General features: G+C 34.5%; 1 protein-coding gene across 2 annotated transcripts in view; it reads right to left on the bottom strand.

Moving 5' to 3' along the window:
* The window catches only part of CRY1 (cryptochrome circadian regulator 1), a 95130-nt gene that overhangs the window by 29773 nt on the left and 51709 nt on the right, over nucleotides 1–13648 (bottom strand). For both annotated transcript variants that reach the window (XM_045465415.1, XM_045465416.1), the window contains one exon: nucleotides 2281–2389. In XM_045465415.1, coding sequence (XP_045321371.1) covers nucleotides 2281–2389 — 109 coding nt within the window. The remainder of the gene's footprint in view (nucleotides 1–2280; nucleotides 2390–13648) is intronic.

A 13648-nucleotide genomic window follows, 5' to 3' on the forward strand; every position in this document is an offset into this window, starting at 1 on the left:
CTATAAATGTAGAGGTACATGTATCCCTTTGACTTAGTGTTTTTGTATTTTGGGGATAAATACCCAAGTAGTACAATTACTGGATCATAGGGTAGTTCTGAGGAACCTCCATACTGTTTTCCACAGTGGCTACACTAGCTTGCCTTCCTACCAACAGTGCAAGAGGGTTTCCTTTTCTCCATATCTTTAAACACTTGTTGTTTAAGTTTCGTTATTTTTGCAAGTAAAATCATCTTAGGATTCAGTTTACTTATACCACATGGATTTAGAGATACACACATTTTATACTCATGAGTTGCTGATAAACTATTACCATTGTTTCTGATATTCTTTCTACCCACAACTCTTCCATGTACCTAGGTTAAATTCTGACTCCAAGTAGCCACAGTAGTAAAACATACTTTAATAAAGTAAATTTTCAGTAGCCAGAACTGCTGCATTAGCCAAATCCTAAACATTAAAGGTTTCTTTCATACCAATGAAAAAGACTAAGTAGTGTTGATTTGATTCCCAACACTGGGGACATTTTCACTCAGGGAAAGGAACTGTTCTCATCTGTATTAGAAACAGGCACATTACTATTAAAATTTTTTGGTGAATCAAACAGCTGCAAAAAAAAAACCAAAAAGCAGATATATATTAGGAATCCTAATGGTATACATAGGAAGGGATGGACAAAAAAAAGATAGCCAAGAAAACAACTTCTGGTCTGAGCACTACCATAAGCTAGCTGCATGACCTTAGTCAACTCATTTAATCTCTCTAGGACTAATGTTTTCATTAGGGGAAAAATGGCAAAGTAAGACTAAGAGATTTAAGATTTTACCAAGTTAAAAAACTCTGCCATGAAACTACAGTTTTGTATTATTAGTAGCATGTTGTTCATTATAGCCCTTTGACCCAGAAAGTCCTCTTCTAAGAATTATCCCAAAAATGTATGAGCACATGTGAGCAAAGATATATATTTGGACAAGGATGTTCACTGACAGCATTATTTGTATTAGCAAAGGCCTGTGGAAAATGACTAATGTTCAGTAGAAAGCTTGTTAAAAAAAATCACAGCATACCTACACAATGGAACACTATGAAGCCATTTAAAAGACTGAGGAAGCAACAGGAAACAATCTCCAAAACACATGGCTATGTGAATAAAGCTTGGCACAGGTGGTGTAAAATATAGTGTGTTCTTATCTTGGTTTTAAAAAGCGGGATGGGGGGGTAACATACGCACAGGTACAGATCTCTCTTTATATTATTTATACACACACACACACACACACACACACATAACCACCTGACGTATACATTCTTATTAATATAAAAAATATTTCCAATGACTACAAAAGAAGCTGGTAGTAGTTGTTGCTTCTAGGAGGGAAACTAGCAGTTTAAGGTAGAAGAAAGATTTAAATGTTCATTGTAAACCAAATTTTTCACTGATTTTACCATTTGTAACTTTTATTAAATAAAATAATCCCCCAAATTTTTTTAAATTTACGTCCAAGTTAATTAGCATATAATGCAATGATTTCAGAAGTAGAATCCAGTGATTCATCCCCTGCATATAACACCCAGTACACATCCCAACAAATGTCCTCCTTAATGTCCCTTGCCCATTTAGCCCATGCTCCCACCCACAACCCCTCCAGCAACCCTCAGATTGTTCTCTGTATTTAAGAGTCTCTTTATGTTTTGTCCCCTTCCCTGTTTTTATATTATTTTTGCTTTCCTTACCTTACGTTCATCTGTTTTGTATCTTAAATTCCACATATGAGTGATCATATGATATTTGTCTTTCTCTAATTTCACTTAGCATAATACATTCTGATTCCACCCACATTGTTGCAAATGGCAAGATTTCATTCTTTTTGATTGCCAATGTGTATATATACCACATCTTCTTTATCCATTCATCCATCGATGGACATTTGGGCTCTTTCCATACTTTGGCTATTGTCGATAGTGCTGCTATAAACATTGGGGTGCATGTGCCCCTTCAAAATAGCACACCTGTATACTTTGGATAAATACCTAGTAGTGCAATTGCTGGGTCATAGGGTAGTTCTATCTTTAAGTTTTTGAGGAACCTCCATACTGTTTTCCAGAGTGGCTGCACCAGTTTGCATTCCCATCAGCAGTGCAAAATAAAGAACCCACAAAATTTTTATTTAAAAATACTTATATTTCCTATATTTTAAATTACCTCAAGTACCTTATTTATCAAACACGTGTCTTCTCTGACAAAAGATTATTATTCTATGCAAAAATTTTTCAGATTACCTTAAAAAGCCTGGGAAACACATCTGCTGGCTGTCCACGAATCACAAACAGACGAGAGTTTAATTTTCGCAGATTGGCATCAAGGTCTTCTAGACACTGAAGCAAAAACCTACAGAGAAAATATTATTAAAATTCTTAAACATATATATTTAGAAGATATAAAGTAGTGCAAAATCATGTTATCCTAAAACTTGACGTGCTAACCCCATAATTTTATTACTTCCTATCATCTTATTACTTCTAATTGATCTGTAAATTACTGTTTCCAGAAATCATAGTTAAAAATTTTAAATTACATGAGGTTCTCAGTATTTTAATAAAATTCTTCAATTAAGTAACTTCCATTAAATAACAGTGATTGAATGTTAGCAAAGTTTAAGTTGTAAACATAAAAATTATACAAATAAAGGAATTAAATGAATTGATTTCACTGTTTCATTGATGAAAAGAATTCAAGTTCAAATAGAAAAGCCACCTTGAAAAATCTAGAACATTTCTCTATTGGAAACAAAATGGAAATATCCTATTTAATCACTCTGAGCAAGTGAGTAATTTAAGATTTTGAGTGATATTAAGGGATACTGTAATCATCTAAGAGAGAAAGAAAACATAATGCCCATTTTCAAGTTTCTATCTAATTAAAGAAACTGATAATAAACAGATGTTAAATTATGTGGCATTAACTCTGAGTGTAGAGAATGCCAGGTTAATTAAAAAAAGAAAAATTCCATGAGGCAGGTGGAGCTATAGATTTTTCTCAATGAAATAAGTACCAACAAAGCTTACACATGATAGATATGCTGGGAAATTCTGGGGCAGTAGCAGAAGACTGCTTACTATGCATCTTCTGGTGTGAAGAAATGGGGCAGTCTAGCAAATTTGAAAGAGATGTCACTCCTGGAAAATTCAACCTCATTGTTTACCTCATGTTAATTTCTCTAACATTTCACTTAGATTCTATTCCTCTCTCCTGGACACTTCTTATTTTCTCTTCACTCTGCTTCTTTTATGTATTTGATCTTAAGGTTAAATATTTGCCTGCCTTTTCCACAAGCCATGTGTTCTCTGAGAATACTGATTGTATCTTACTTGTGAGGAACAGTTAATAAAAATGAAAAGGCACATTTCAGAAATGTGTTGTCCCATATGGTAGCCTCTAGGCACATACAGCCATTTATATTTAATCAAAATTAAAAATTCAGTTCCTCAGTCACACTTGCCACATTCCAAGGTCTCAACAGCCACATGTGTGCCTAGTAGCTACCATACTGGACAGCACAGGTGAAGAACATTTCCATCAATGCAGAAAGTGCTACCAGGCACTAATGTTTTAGGAGGTTGTTCAGTTCAGATCACTTTGCTCTCTTTGCCTATTCTGATCCCATCATTTCATCAAGAAAGTTTTGTTAATTTTTTACAACTATAGTTATTAGTGACATCACTATAACTAGTCAAGTTTGATACTCTTTACCATTTAGGAGTCATTTAGGATTTAGAGTCTACAGGTGTGGTGTCACAGTGCTAGATTTTTAAGGACTCCCACTGTATCATCTTAGGAAGTCTCACAACTGTCGTTAAACAAATAGGAAACAAACCCTTCTATCTTCACATTTATATTTCACCTCATCCCTGTTCTGTCTGGGATTGGAGTCACCTCTCTAACACCAACCCCTATCTCAACCTACCACTACCAATGTACAAATACTTTGAGGAAGAAGATTGCTATTGTTATATCAATACAAAAACACCTGAGTTTTGTAAAATTATCCATAACCATGAGTAATTTATCATGTTTGGTGACAAATGTTTATTAGAAAGCATCTAATTTTATGTATTTGCTTGTCTAAAGAGTTTTTAGACACTGTAGCAGATCAAAAATCAAGAAGTTGAATGAACTAGCAATTTTAAGTTTTGTTTTTTTTAATTTAAACAGAACAAAACTAAAATGTCCTGGAAGGATAACCCAAGGCAGAGATAATCCTGATATCTCTTTTGTACCACTAGTTTCAGTATGTAAATGTTTCCATATGGTACAAACAGGTCAATGATGGATGGGAAAAAAAATGGGAAAATGAAAAAAACATGATTAATGCATAAAACAAACAAGCCTAGATTAATTAATAATTAAGGAATTAAGGGTAAAATTATTTTTCCTTTTCTTGTTAACAGGCTGAATAAAGAGTTTTAATGTTTTTCAATAAATACCTTATGAACCAAACATTGTACAGAATGATATGGACTGAAGCAATGCATTATAATGGGAAAGTTTTGCAACCAAATAATTAGTTTTGACACTGCATAACATGAAGGAATAGATATATTTAAGTATGATATTTCTCTTACATATTATGATATTTTTCTTCCATGGATATTATTTCCATCACTGTAATTTCACATAAAAATTAAGAGAAGTACAGTGGACTCAAATATAGGTACTTTAAAAAAGAATATAGTACCTTTGCACTGTGACTTTTGAAACTATATGCATAAATGTATTTTGATTTTTATTTTGATAAAATAAAATTTGCTTTGCATGTATTTACTTATCTTATATGTACATAAGAAAATAATTGGAAAGATACTTACCAAGCTATTAATAATAGCTACTTTTGAGGAGTGGGAATGGAGGGGGGAGTGATGATGAGAGAAACATGTTTTTTTTAACTTCATAAAAGGTATAAAATTGATAACGAACATACACTCCTTCAGAGTAAAACAGAAATACTGTATTTACTATAAACATGGTTTAATAGTGAATCTTCTCAAAGCAATAGACATACTTCTATAGCATCAATTTTGATGGTTTCATAGTATCCCATTACACAGATGTCACATAATTTAACAAGTCTAGAGATAAATTACTATCCTTTAATTAATCCTGGGAGGTTCCTTATCTGTAAAGCAGGGATAGTAATAGGACCTATATCATAGCATGTTGTGAGAATTAAATTAATATATGTGAAGCTCTCAGAACAATGCCTGATCCATAGTAAGCACAGTTATGTAAGTGTTATCTAATTTTTTTGGTCGCCTCCTTCCTACCACTTCCGTTCTTGGTATAATAATTCTATCCCTTGTTATCTCTTGCTGGCATTATTTATTTACTGTAATGCCTGAAAATACGTCTTTGTACCAACAATCTTTTCCCACTTTAATAATCCATTTTATACACCACAACAAATCTTTCTGAGGCACACTTTCCTGTACAAAGGTCTTCAAAGATTCATTCCCTAGAACACATTATTTTGCTTGGCCACTAACTTAGGGTTCAGGTTCATCTCTTACCACTCTTCCTTCACTCCCACCAAACAAAACTACTCTTTTCCCTACACATCCACTCTCCTGTAATGTGCTCCATGAATTTCCTTCAGCATAGAATACCTTTCCCAATTTTCATCTCTTCAAGTTCGTATCCTACTAATCTTCAGTCTTCCAGCTGAAAGTGATTTCTCCATCCTCTAAATTATCAAAGGACATATGGACCTCATTCTAGAGAAACTTTCACATTATACTTTACATTATAACTATCATATATACATATCACCTTCTTCTTCTCATGGATTTCAAATTAGTATCTGTGTCTCACTCCTAACTATGTAGGTTTCTTAACCTATGTTTTGGTTTCTACATTTGCCAAACAAATATCATCATGTGATCAATATATTCTGTTAGAAAGATTAAATTTAGGATTTAAAAAATAATACAGTTGTCTTATACAACTGCTGAAAAAATTAGAAAAACATTATAAAATCATCTCGCAGAATTACTAGCACATGGTAGATATTCATTAAGGAGAAGGTACCACTATTTTCCCCTGGGAATAATTTATAGTTCCAAAAAACAGTAACACATATTTCTGTATGTAAATGTCTGGGCATGACAACAGAAGACAATTGGTTGGATGCCTACATCTATATGTAGAATTGTTCTGGACTCATAACTTCTCCTGAATGTGACTTGGAACAAAGGTTTGATTAAAATCTTTCCCAGTGACATGGGGCGCCTGGGTGGCGCAGTCGGTTAAGCGTCCGACTTCAGCCAGGTCACGATCTCGCGGTCCGTGAGTTCGAGCCCCGCGTCAGGCTCTGGGCTGATGGCTCAGAGCCTGGAGCCTGTTTCTGATTCTGTGTCTCCCTCTCTCTCTGCCCCTCTCCCGTTCATGCTCTGTCTCTCTCTGTCCCAAAGATAAATAAACGTTGAAAAAAAAAAAAATTTAAAAAAAAAAATCTTTCCCAGTGACAAGGCAAATATGAATGAATAAATATATAACAGGAGTAAGGCAAACAAAGGCAAAAACAAACTACTCATACATCATCAAAATAAAAAGCTTTTGCACAGTGAAGTAAACAACAAACAAAACTAAAAGACAACTTACTGAATGGAAGAAGGTATTTGCAAATGACATTAAAGGGTTAGTATCCAAAATATACAAAGAACTGATACAACTCAACACCCAAAAAACAAATAGTCCAATTAAAAAAATGGGCAGAAGATGGAATAGACATTTCTTCAAAGAAGACAGCCAGATGGTCAACAGACATATGAAAGGATACTCAACATCACTCATCATCAGGGAAATAGAATCAAAACCACAATGACGTATCGCCTCACACCTGTGAGAATGGCTAAAACCAAAAACACAAGAAACAAGTGTTGACGAGGATGTGGAGAAAAAGGAACCTTCATGCATTGTTAGTGGGAATGTAAATTGGTGCAGCTACCCTGGAAAACAATATGGGGGTTCCTCAAAAAGTTAAAAACAGAATTCCCTATGATCTAGTAATTGCACTACTGGGTATTTACCCAGTACAAAAACACTAATTCAAAGGGATACATGCACCCCTGTTTACTGCAGCATTATTTACAATAGCCAAACCATGGAAGCAGCCCAGTTGTCTATTGATAGATAATATTTATATAAAATACCACATCATCCTTTTAATTCCACCATACATATACATCTGTATATCAACTAACCTTTAAGTATATAATCCTTCATTGATAATACCATAAAATAAAACCTCCAATATCCTAGGTTCAAGTATCAATTTATTGACATGTAAGATTTCTTTTCGGTGCTGAAGGGATAATGTTACTTGAAAGGGTGCTATGTAAAATCTAACCTTTCATCCTTTATGCTTAACTGGGAAGAGTAAGTTCTGTCAGAGTTCAGATTCAGTATATTCCAGAGAACACACCAATTTCAACCCTTATATATTATAAATGCATGTGGCTTAGAACAGGCATCCAATATTCAATGGAGTAATTCAATATAATACATTGAAAATACACAGGGTACACTTTTAACAGGAACATATTTTCAGATCTTCTCTAAAATGGCATCTTACTATACTATTCAGGACTCAGTTAATAAAGTTATTAACTACATGCAACAGGTTGGTTTTTATAGGCCAAACATTAGTAAAATTCATCACATCTCTTTGTATAATTGTATTACCTATATATAAGTATAGTTCTCCTGTTATATAATTACATTACTAATTGCATCACTTCAAAATAAATAGAAAAGGTGTCAAGTGAGAAAATATACTTCTTTACTTTAAACATATTAAAGATTTTTTTAAAAAAAATTTCCAGAGATCACTACTTTATTACTATTAGAAAAAAATTACATTCAGTGAGTTTCCTTATACCATTTCCAACAGATGATTTCAACATGAATCAACAGAAATAGTTTCTTAAAGTAGGTCATTGCTATAGCAACCAGTGGGCGGTTTGGTATACTCCCCGTCACAATGACCTACTTTCTAGCCTGTGCTAGAACAGCTTTATATAACTAGAATTGCTAGTTCTGTCTATAAAATAGTCCAAAAAAGGCAATGATGAGATACAACATAATTCCATGGTTGTTGAAAACAAAGCATACAAATTAACATGTATCATACCAGAATAAAACCATCTGGTTCTGTACTTTAGTTTATAAAATATACTTATCATATGCTCAAAGATGAAAACTACACTTAGATCTAAATCAAAACAATTCATTGCTGACCCCAAAAAACTAATTTAAAGAATATAAATTAAGATCAATCTTCTCCTGTCCTCTGCATGAAACCATAGTCAAATTTTTAAAATTAAAGTTCTAGATATATTAATTATAATAAAGAAAACAAGTAGAGTCTTAGTCACTAACCAAAGTCTATAGAAAAATTTTAAATTATAAAGGAGCAATTTGTCTGTCTATAAACTGAATCGAGTTTACATGTTTTTTTTTTCTGGTTTGTTAACAAATTTTTAGTGCTTTCCTCTAACTTAATCATTATTCAAATTGTCAGAATATTTGTGATACACATTTTCCCTAAAGAGAATAGTTTAATGTTCAATACAGATTAAATATATATTTTTAAAGTAAATTTTAATTTTTCCAGGCTCTAATGGTCATAACTCAGTGAACTTATAACATGACACAATGTTGCTTTTTTAATGCCCTCTTTTAAATTCTGAAATTTAAATAAAAATTAAAAAGACATTTATAGATAATATAACATATCTAAATATACAAATTTAAACCATTAATACAATGCTTACTGTAATATGTGGAAGAAATTAAAGGAAGGTCATTTATATTTTAAACAGAAATAACACACTTCAAAATGTAAATATCTAGGCATGACAAAAGAGAATGAATTAGTCGTATGCCTACACCTACATCTAGAATCACTGTAAATTCAACAACTATAAAAACAGACTGATACAGCTGTATTATTAGTGACTCAAACACCTTGAGTGGTATTGCCTTTCATGACATGATTTAATGTAATGTTGAGCAAGACTTAGTAAAATTCTGGACAAAACAAAGTACAATCTTTCTTTAAATAGGTGGTAAATAGGGGCGCCTGGGTGGCGCAGTCGGTTGAGCATCTGACTTCAGCCAGGTCACGATCTCGCGGTCCGTGAGTTCGAGCCCCGCGTCAGGCTCTGGGCTGATGTATCAGAGCCTGGAGCCTGTTTCCGATTCTGTGTCTCCCTCTCTCTCTGCCCCTCCCCCGTTCATGCTCTGTCTCTCTCTGTCCCAAAAATAAATAAACGTTGAAAAAAAAAATTTTTTTAAATAAATAGGTGGTAAATATATGCCAGGAAAACTCAGTATATATTAAAATTTCATAAAAATACCTAGCATTACATACAAAATGGATTTAGGCTCTAGATTCAAAGAATTCTAAGTTTTTCATTTACATGAAACATCTAGTAGAATATTTGAAAGTTACTGGGATTCAGGAAAATGATTTATTTGAGAGACTATCATGAACATTGCAAGAAGTCTTCCATTCTTGGCCTCTTCTCACTATTCCACCAGTAACCTAATTACTTCATTGTGATGAACAAAAATGCCCCCACAAATTCCTAAAACACTCCTAAGGAGTGATATTATTCATTATTCACACAGTTTCATTGATTTGAGGGATACAACAAGATTAAGTGACAGACATGTCCAATATTGAAGGAGCTGAAAATCTAGAAAAGAAACTTGAAAATATAATAGAACCTGCCAGGCTGAATGTGACATATATTGTAGGAGACACATATGGGTAACATTACATTGCTTCAAAAAGTCAAGAGGGAGATATCACTTCTGGATTTCTCTTTTTGAGATGGGGAAAAATTTAGGCAAAAATTTCAAAGATATGGTGATGGTAGAAAGAGGCCGTGCAATATTAATATGATTATAATAGCTAGAGACAGGGAGAGAGAATTACTGGCCACTGGACTGTAACCTCCTTTAAGACTAAGACTAGATCTTGTTCACTACTTTCCAGTGCCTAGAAAATGCATGACATATAGAAGTTCAAGAAATATTTATCTAGGGGAACCTGGGTGGCTCAGTCAGTTAAGTGTCCAACTCTTGATTTTGTCTCAGGTCATGATCTCAGTTTCACAAGTTTGAGCCCCACATTGGGTTCTGCACTGACAGTGCAAAGCCCGCTTCAGATTCTCCCTCTCCCTCTTTCTCTGCCCCATCCCCGCTCATGCTCTCTCCCTCTCTCAAAATAAATAAACTTAAAAAAAAATTTTTTTTATCTAATGACTGACCAAATAAATACATTAATGAAAGCAAGAGAAAGAATTTTTTTTTCAAGTTTTTATTTAAAAAAATTTTTTTAATATTTATTTTTGAAGGAGAGAGAAACAGAGTGTGAGTGGGGGGGGTGGTGCAGAGAGAGAGGGAGACACAGAATCTGAAACAGGCTCCAGGCTCTGCGCTGTCAGCACAGAGCCCGACTTGGGGCTCGAACCCACAAACCGCGAGATCATGACCTGAGCTGAAGTCGGACGCTCAACTGACTGAACCACCCAGGCGCCCCTCAAGTTTTTATTTAAATTCTAGTTATTTAACATATAATGTAACATCAGTTCCAAGCATACAATATAGTGATTCAACACTTCCATACAACACCTGGTGCTCATCACCACAAGCGCGCTCCTTAATCCCCATAGCCTATTTAACCCATCTCCTCACCCACCTCCCCAATGGTAACCATCGTTTGTTCTCTATAATTAAGAGTCTGTTTCTTGGTTTGCCTCTATCCCTTTATTTTCCCCTTTGCTCATTTGTTTTGTTTCTTAAATTGCACGTATGAGTGAAATCATATGGTATTTGTCTTTCTCTGACTTATTTCACTTAGCATTATACTCTCTAGCTCCATCCATGTCATTACAAATGGCAAGATTTCATTCTTTTTATGGACAAATAATATTCCATTGTGTATCGGTGTGTGTGTGTGTGTGTGTGTGTGTGTGTGTGTGTGTGTACACCATTTCTTCTTTATCCATTCATCAGCAACAGACACTTATGCTGTTTGCATAATTTGGCTATTGTACAAAACGTTGCTATAAACATCAGGGTGCACGTATCCCTTCAAATTAGTATTTTTGTACTCTTCAGATAAATACCTGGTAGTGCAATTGCTGGATCATAGAGTAGTTCTATTTTTAACTTTTTAAGGAACCTCCATACTATTTTTCACAGTGGTTGCACCAGTTTGCATTCCCACCAAGAGTCCAAAAGGGTTCCCTTTTCTCCACATCCTTGCCAACACCTGTTGTTTATGTTTTTAATTTTAGACATTCTGACAGGTATGAGGTGATATCTCATTGTAGTTTTGATTTGTAGTTCCCTGATCACTGAAGTTGGGCATCTTTTCATGTCTGTTGGCCATCTGCACGTCTTCTCTGGAAAAATGTCAGTTCCTGTCTTCTGCCATTTTTTAATGAGATTATTCATTTTTGGGATGTCTTTATAAGTTCTTTATGTATTTTGGATATTAACCCTTTATCAGATATGTCATTTGCAATTATCTTCTCCCATTCCACAGGCTGCCTTCTAGTTTTGTTGATTTTTTCCTTTGCTGTGCAGAAGCTTTTTATTTTTATGCAGTCCCAATAGTTTATTTTTGTTTCTATTTCCCTTGCCTCAGGAGACCTATCTAGAAAGAAGTTGCTAAGGCCAATGTCAAAGATTACTCCCTATATTCTCCTTTAGGACTGTTAAGGTTTCAGGTGTCACATTTAGGTCTTTAATCCATTTTGAATTTTTTTTTTTGTACGGTGTAAGAAAGTGGTCCAGTTTTATTCTTTTGCATGTTGCTGTCCAGTTTTCCCAATATCATTTGTGGAAGAGACTGTTCTTTCCCATTGGATATTCCTTCCTGCTTTGTTGGAAGATTGACCATACAGTTTGCATGAATTTCTGGGTTTTCTATTCTGATCCATCGATCTATGTGTCTCTTTTTATGCTGATACCATACTGTTTTGATTATTACAGCTTTGTAATATAACTTGAAGTCTAGAATTGTGATGCTGCCAGCTTTGTTTTTCTTTTTCAAGGTTGTTTTGGTTATTTGGGGTCTTTTCTGGTTACATACAGATTTTAGGATTGTTCTAGGTCTGTGAAAAATGCTGTTGGTATTTTGATAGGGATTGCATTGAATGTGTAGATTGCTTTGGGTAGTAGACATTTTAACAATATTTGTTCCTCCACTTCATGAGCATGGAATGTCTTTCCATTTCTTTGTGTCATCTTTACTTTCTTTTATTTTCAGAGTACAGGTCTTTCACTTCTTTGGTTAGGTTTATTCCTAGGTATCTTATCAACTGTATCAACTGTAATGGGATTGATTCCTTAATTAGCAGAACGGGATTTTAGGACTTGGAGTCAATAGTCAATGGAGATAGGGGCGCCTGGGTGGCTCAGTCGGTTAAACGTCCGACTTCAGCTCAGGTCATGATCTCGTGGTCCGTGAGTTCGAGCCCCGCGTCGGGCTCTAGGCTGGTGGCTCAGAGCCTGGAGCCTGCTTCCGATTCTGTGTCTCCCTCTCTCTCTGCCCCTCCCCAGTTCATGCTGTCTCTCTCTGTCTCAAAAATAAATAAACGTTAAAAAAAAATTTTAAAAAAAAGTCAATGGAGAAATGAAAAACATGAAAGGAAAAGAACATTCTCTGAATATTTGTACTAGGTACTTTACATGTATTATATATTTCCAACGACTTTACAAGCTATCTCATTTAAAAAGTAATGAATCTGAAACTCATCAAGGACATTTTCTAAAGTAACTCAACTAGGGAGGAGAGGGTGGGTGATGGCTATTGAGGAGGGCACCTTTTGGGATGAGCACTGGGTGTTGTATGGAAACCAATTTGACAATAAATTTCATATAATTAAAAAATAAATAAATAAATAAAGAGTACACTTATGATAAGCAAAAAAAAAAAAAAAGTAACTCAGCTACACAATAAAGTAAAAATTTTAATTTGAATATATCTGATCCCAAGCCCATGTTCTTTCCACTATATAATGCTACTGCTAAAACGTTTTAAGAAAACTAGTCTGACAGCTTTAAGGACATAAAAAAGATGGCCAGAATACAGTTTTTGCCTTTAATATGGGGGACAGGCATGCGTGTCATTTAAGAAAGAATATGTTTACACTGAGGTGACAAAGCTCAGTGTTTTAAAATAACTAACGTTCATTTTTCATTCATACTATACATCTATTGCAGATCAGCCAAGGCATTTCTGTTCACATTTAACTGGTCAAAGCAGGTCACATGGCCAAGCCAGGCTTCAAGAAGGCTGAAGATATAAACTTCCTGCAGGAAGTAATACCAAATAACGGTAAACAGTAATAACATCTACCATAATATGTAAACCAACACTGATATATATTTACCACATGATAACTTTCTTAGTGGTGTTTTATGGCAACACAGAAGAAATCTAACTCTGTCTGTGGGGTCAGGGAAAAGGGAACATGGGAGGGCATGAGGAAGAAAACACTTGAACAGAGTTTGGAATTAACAGGTGTTGATCAGAGGATAAAATATGAAAAGACAATCAAGGCAGTTAAATCA

The sequence above is a fragment of the Leopardus geoffroyi genome, chromosome B4, assembly GCF_018350155.1.
Source record: "Leopardus geoffroyi isolate Oge1 chromosome B4, O.geoffroyi_Oge1_pat1.0, whole genome shotgun sequence".
NCBI classification, from domain to species: Eukaryota; Metazoa; Chordata; class Mammalia; order Carnivora; family Felidae; genus Leopardus; species Leopardus geoffroyi.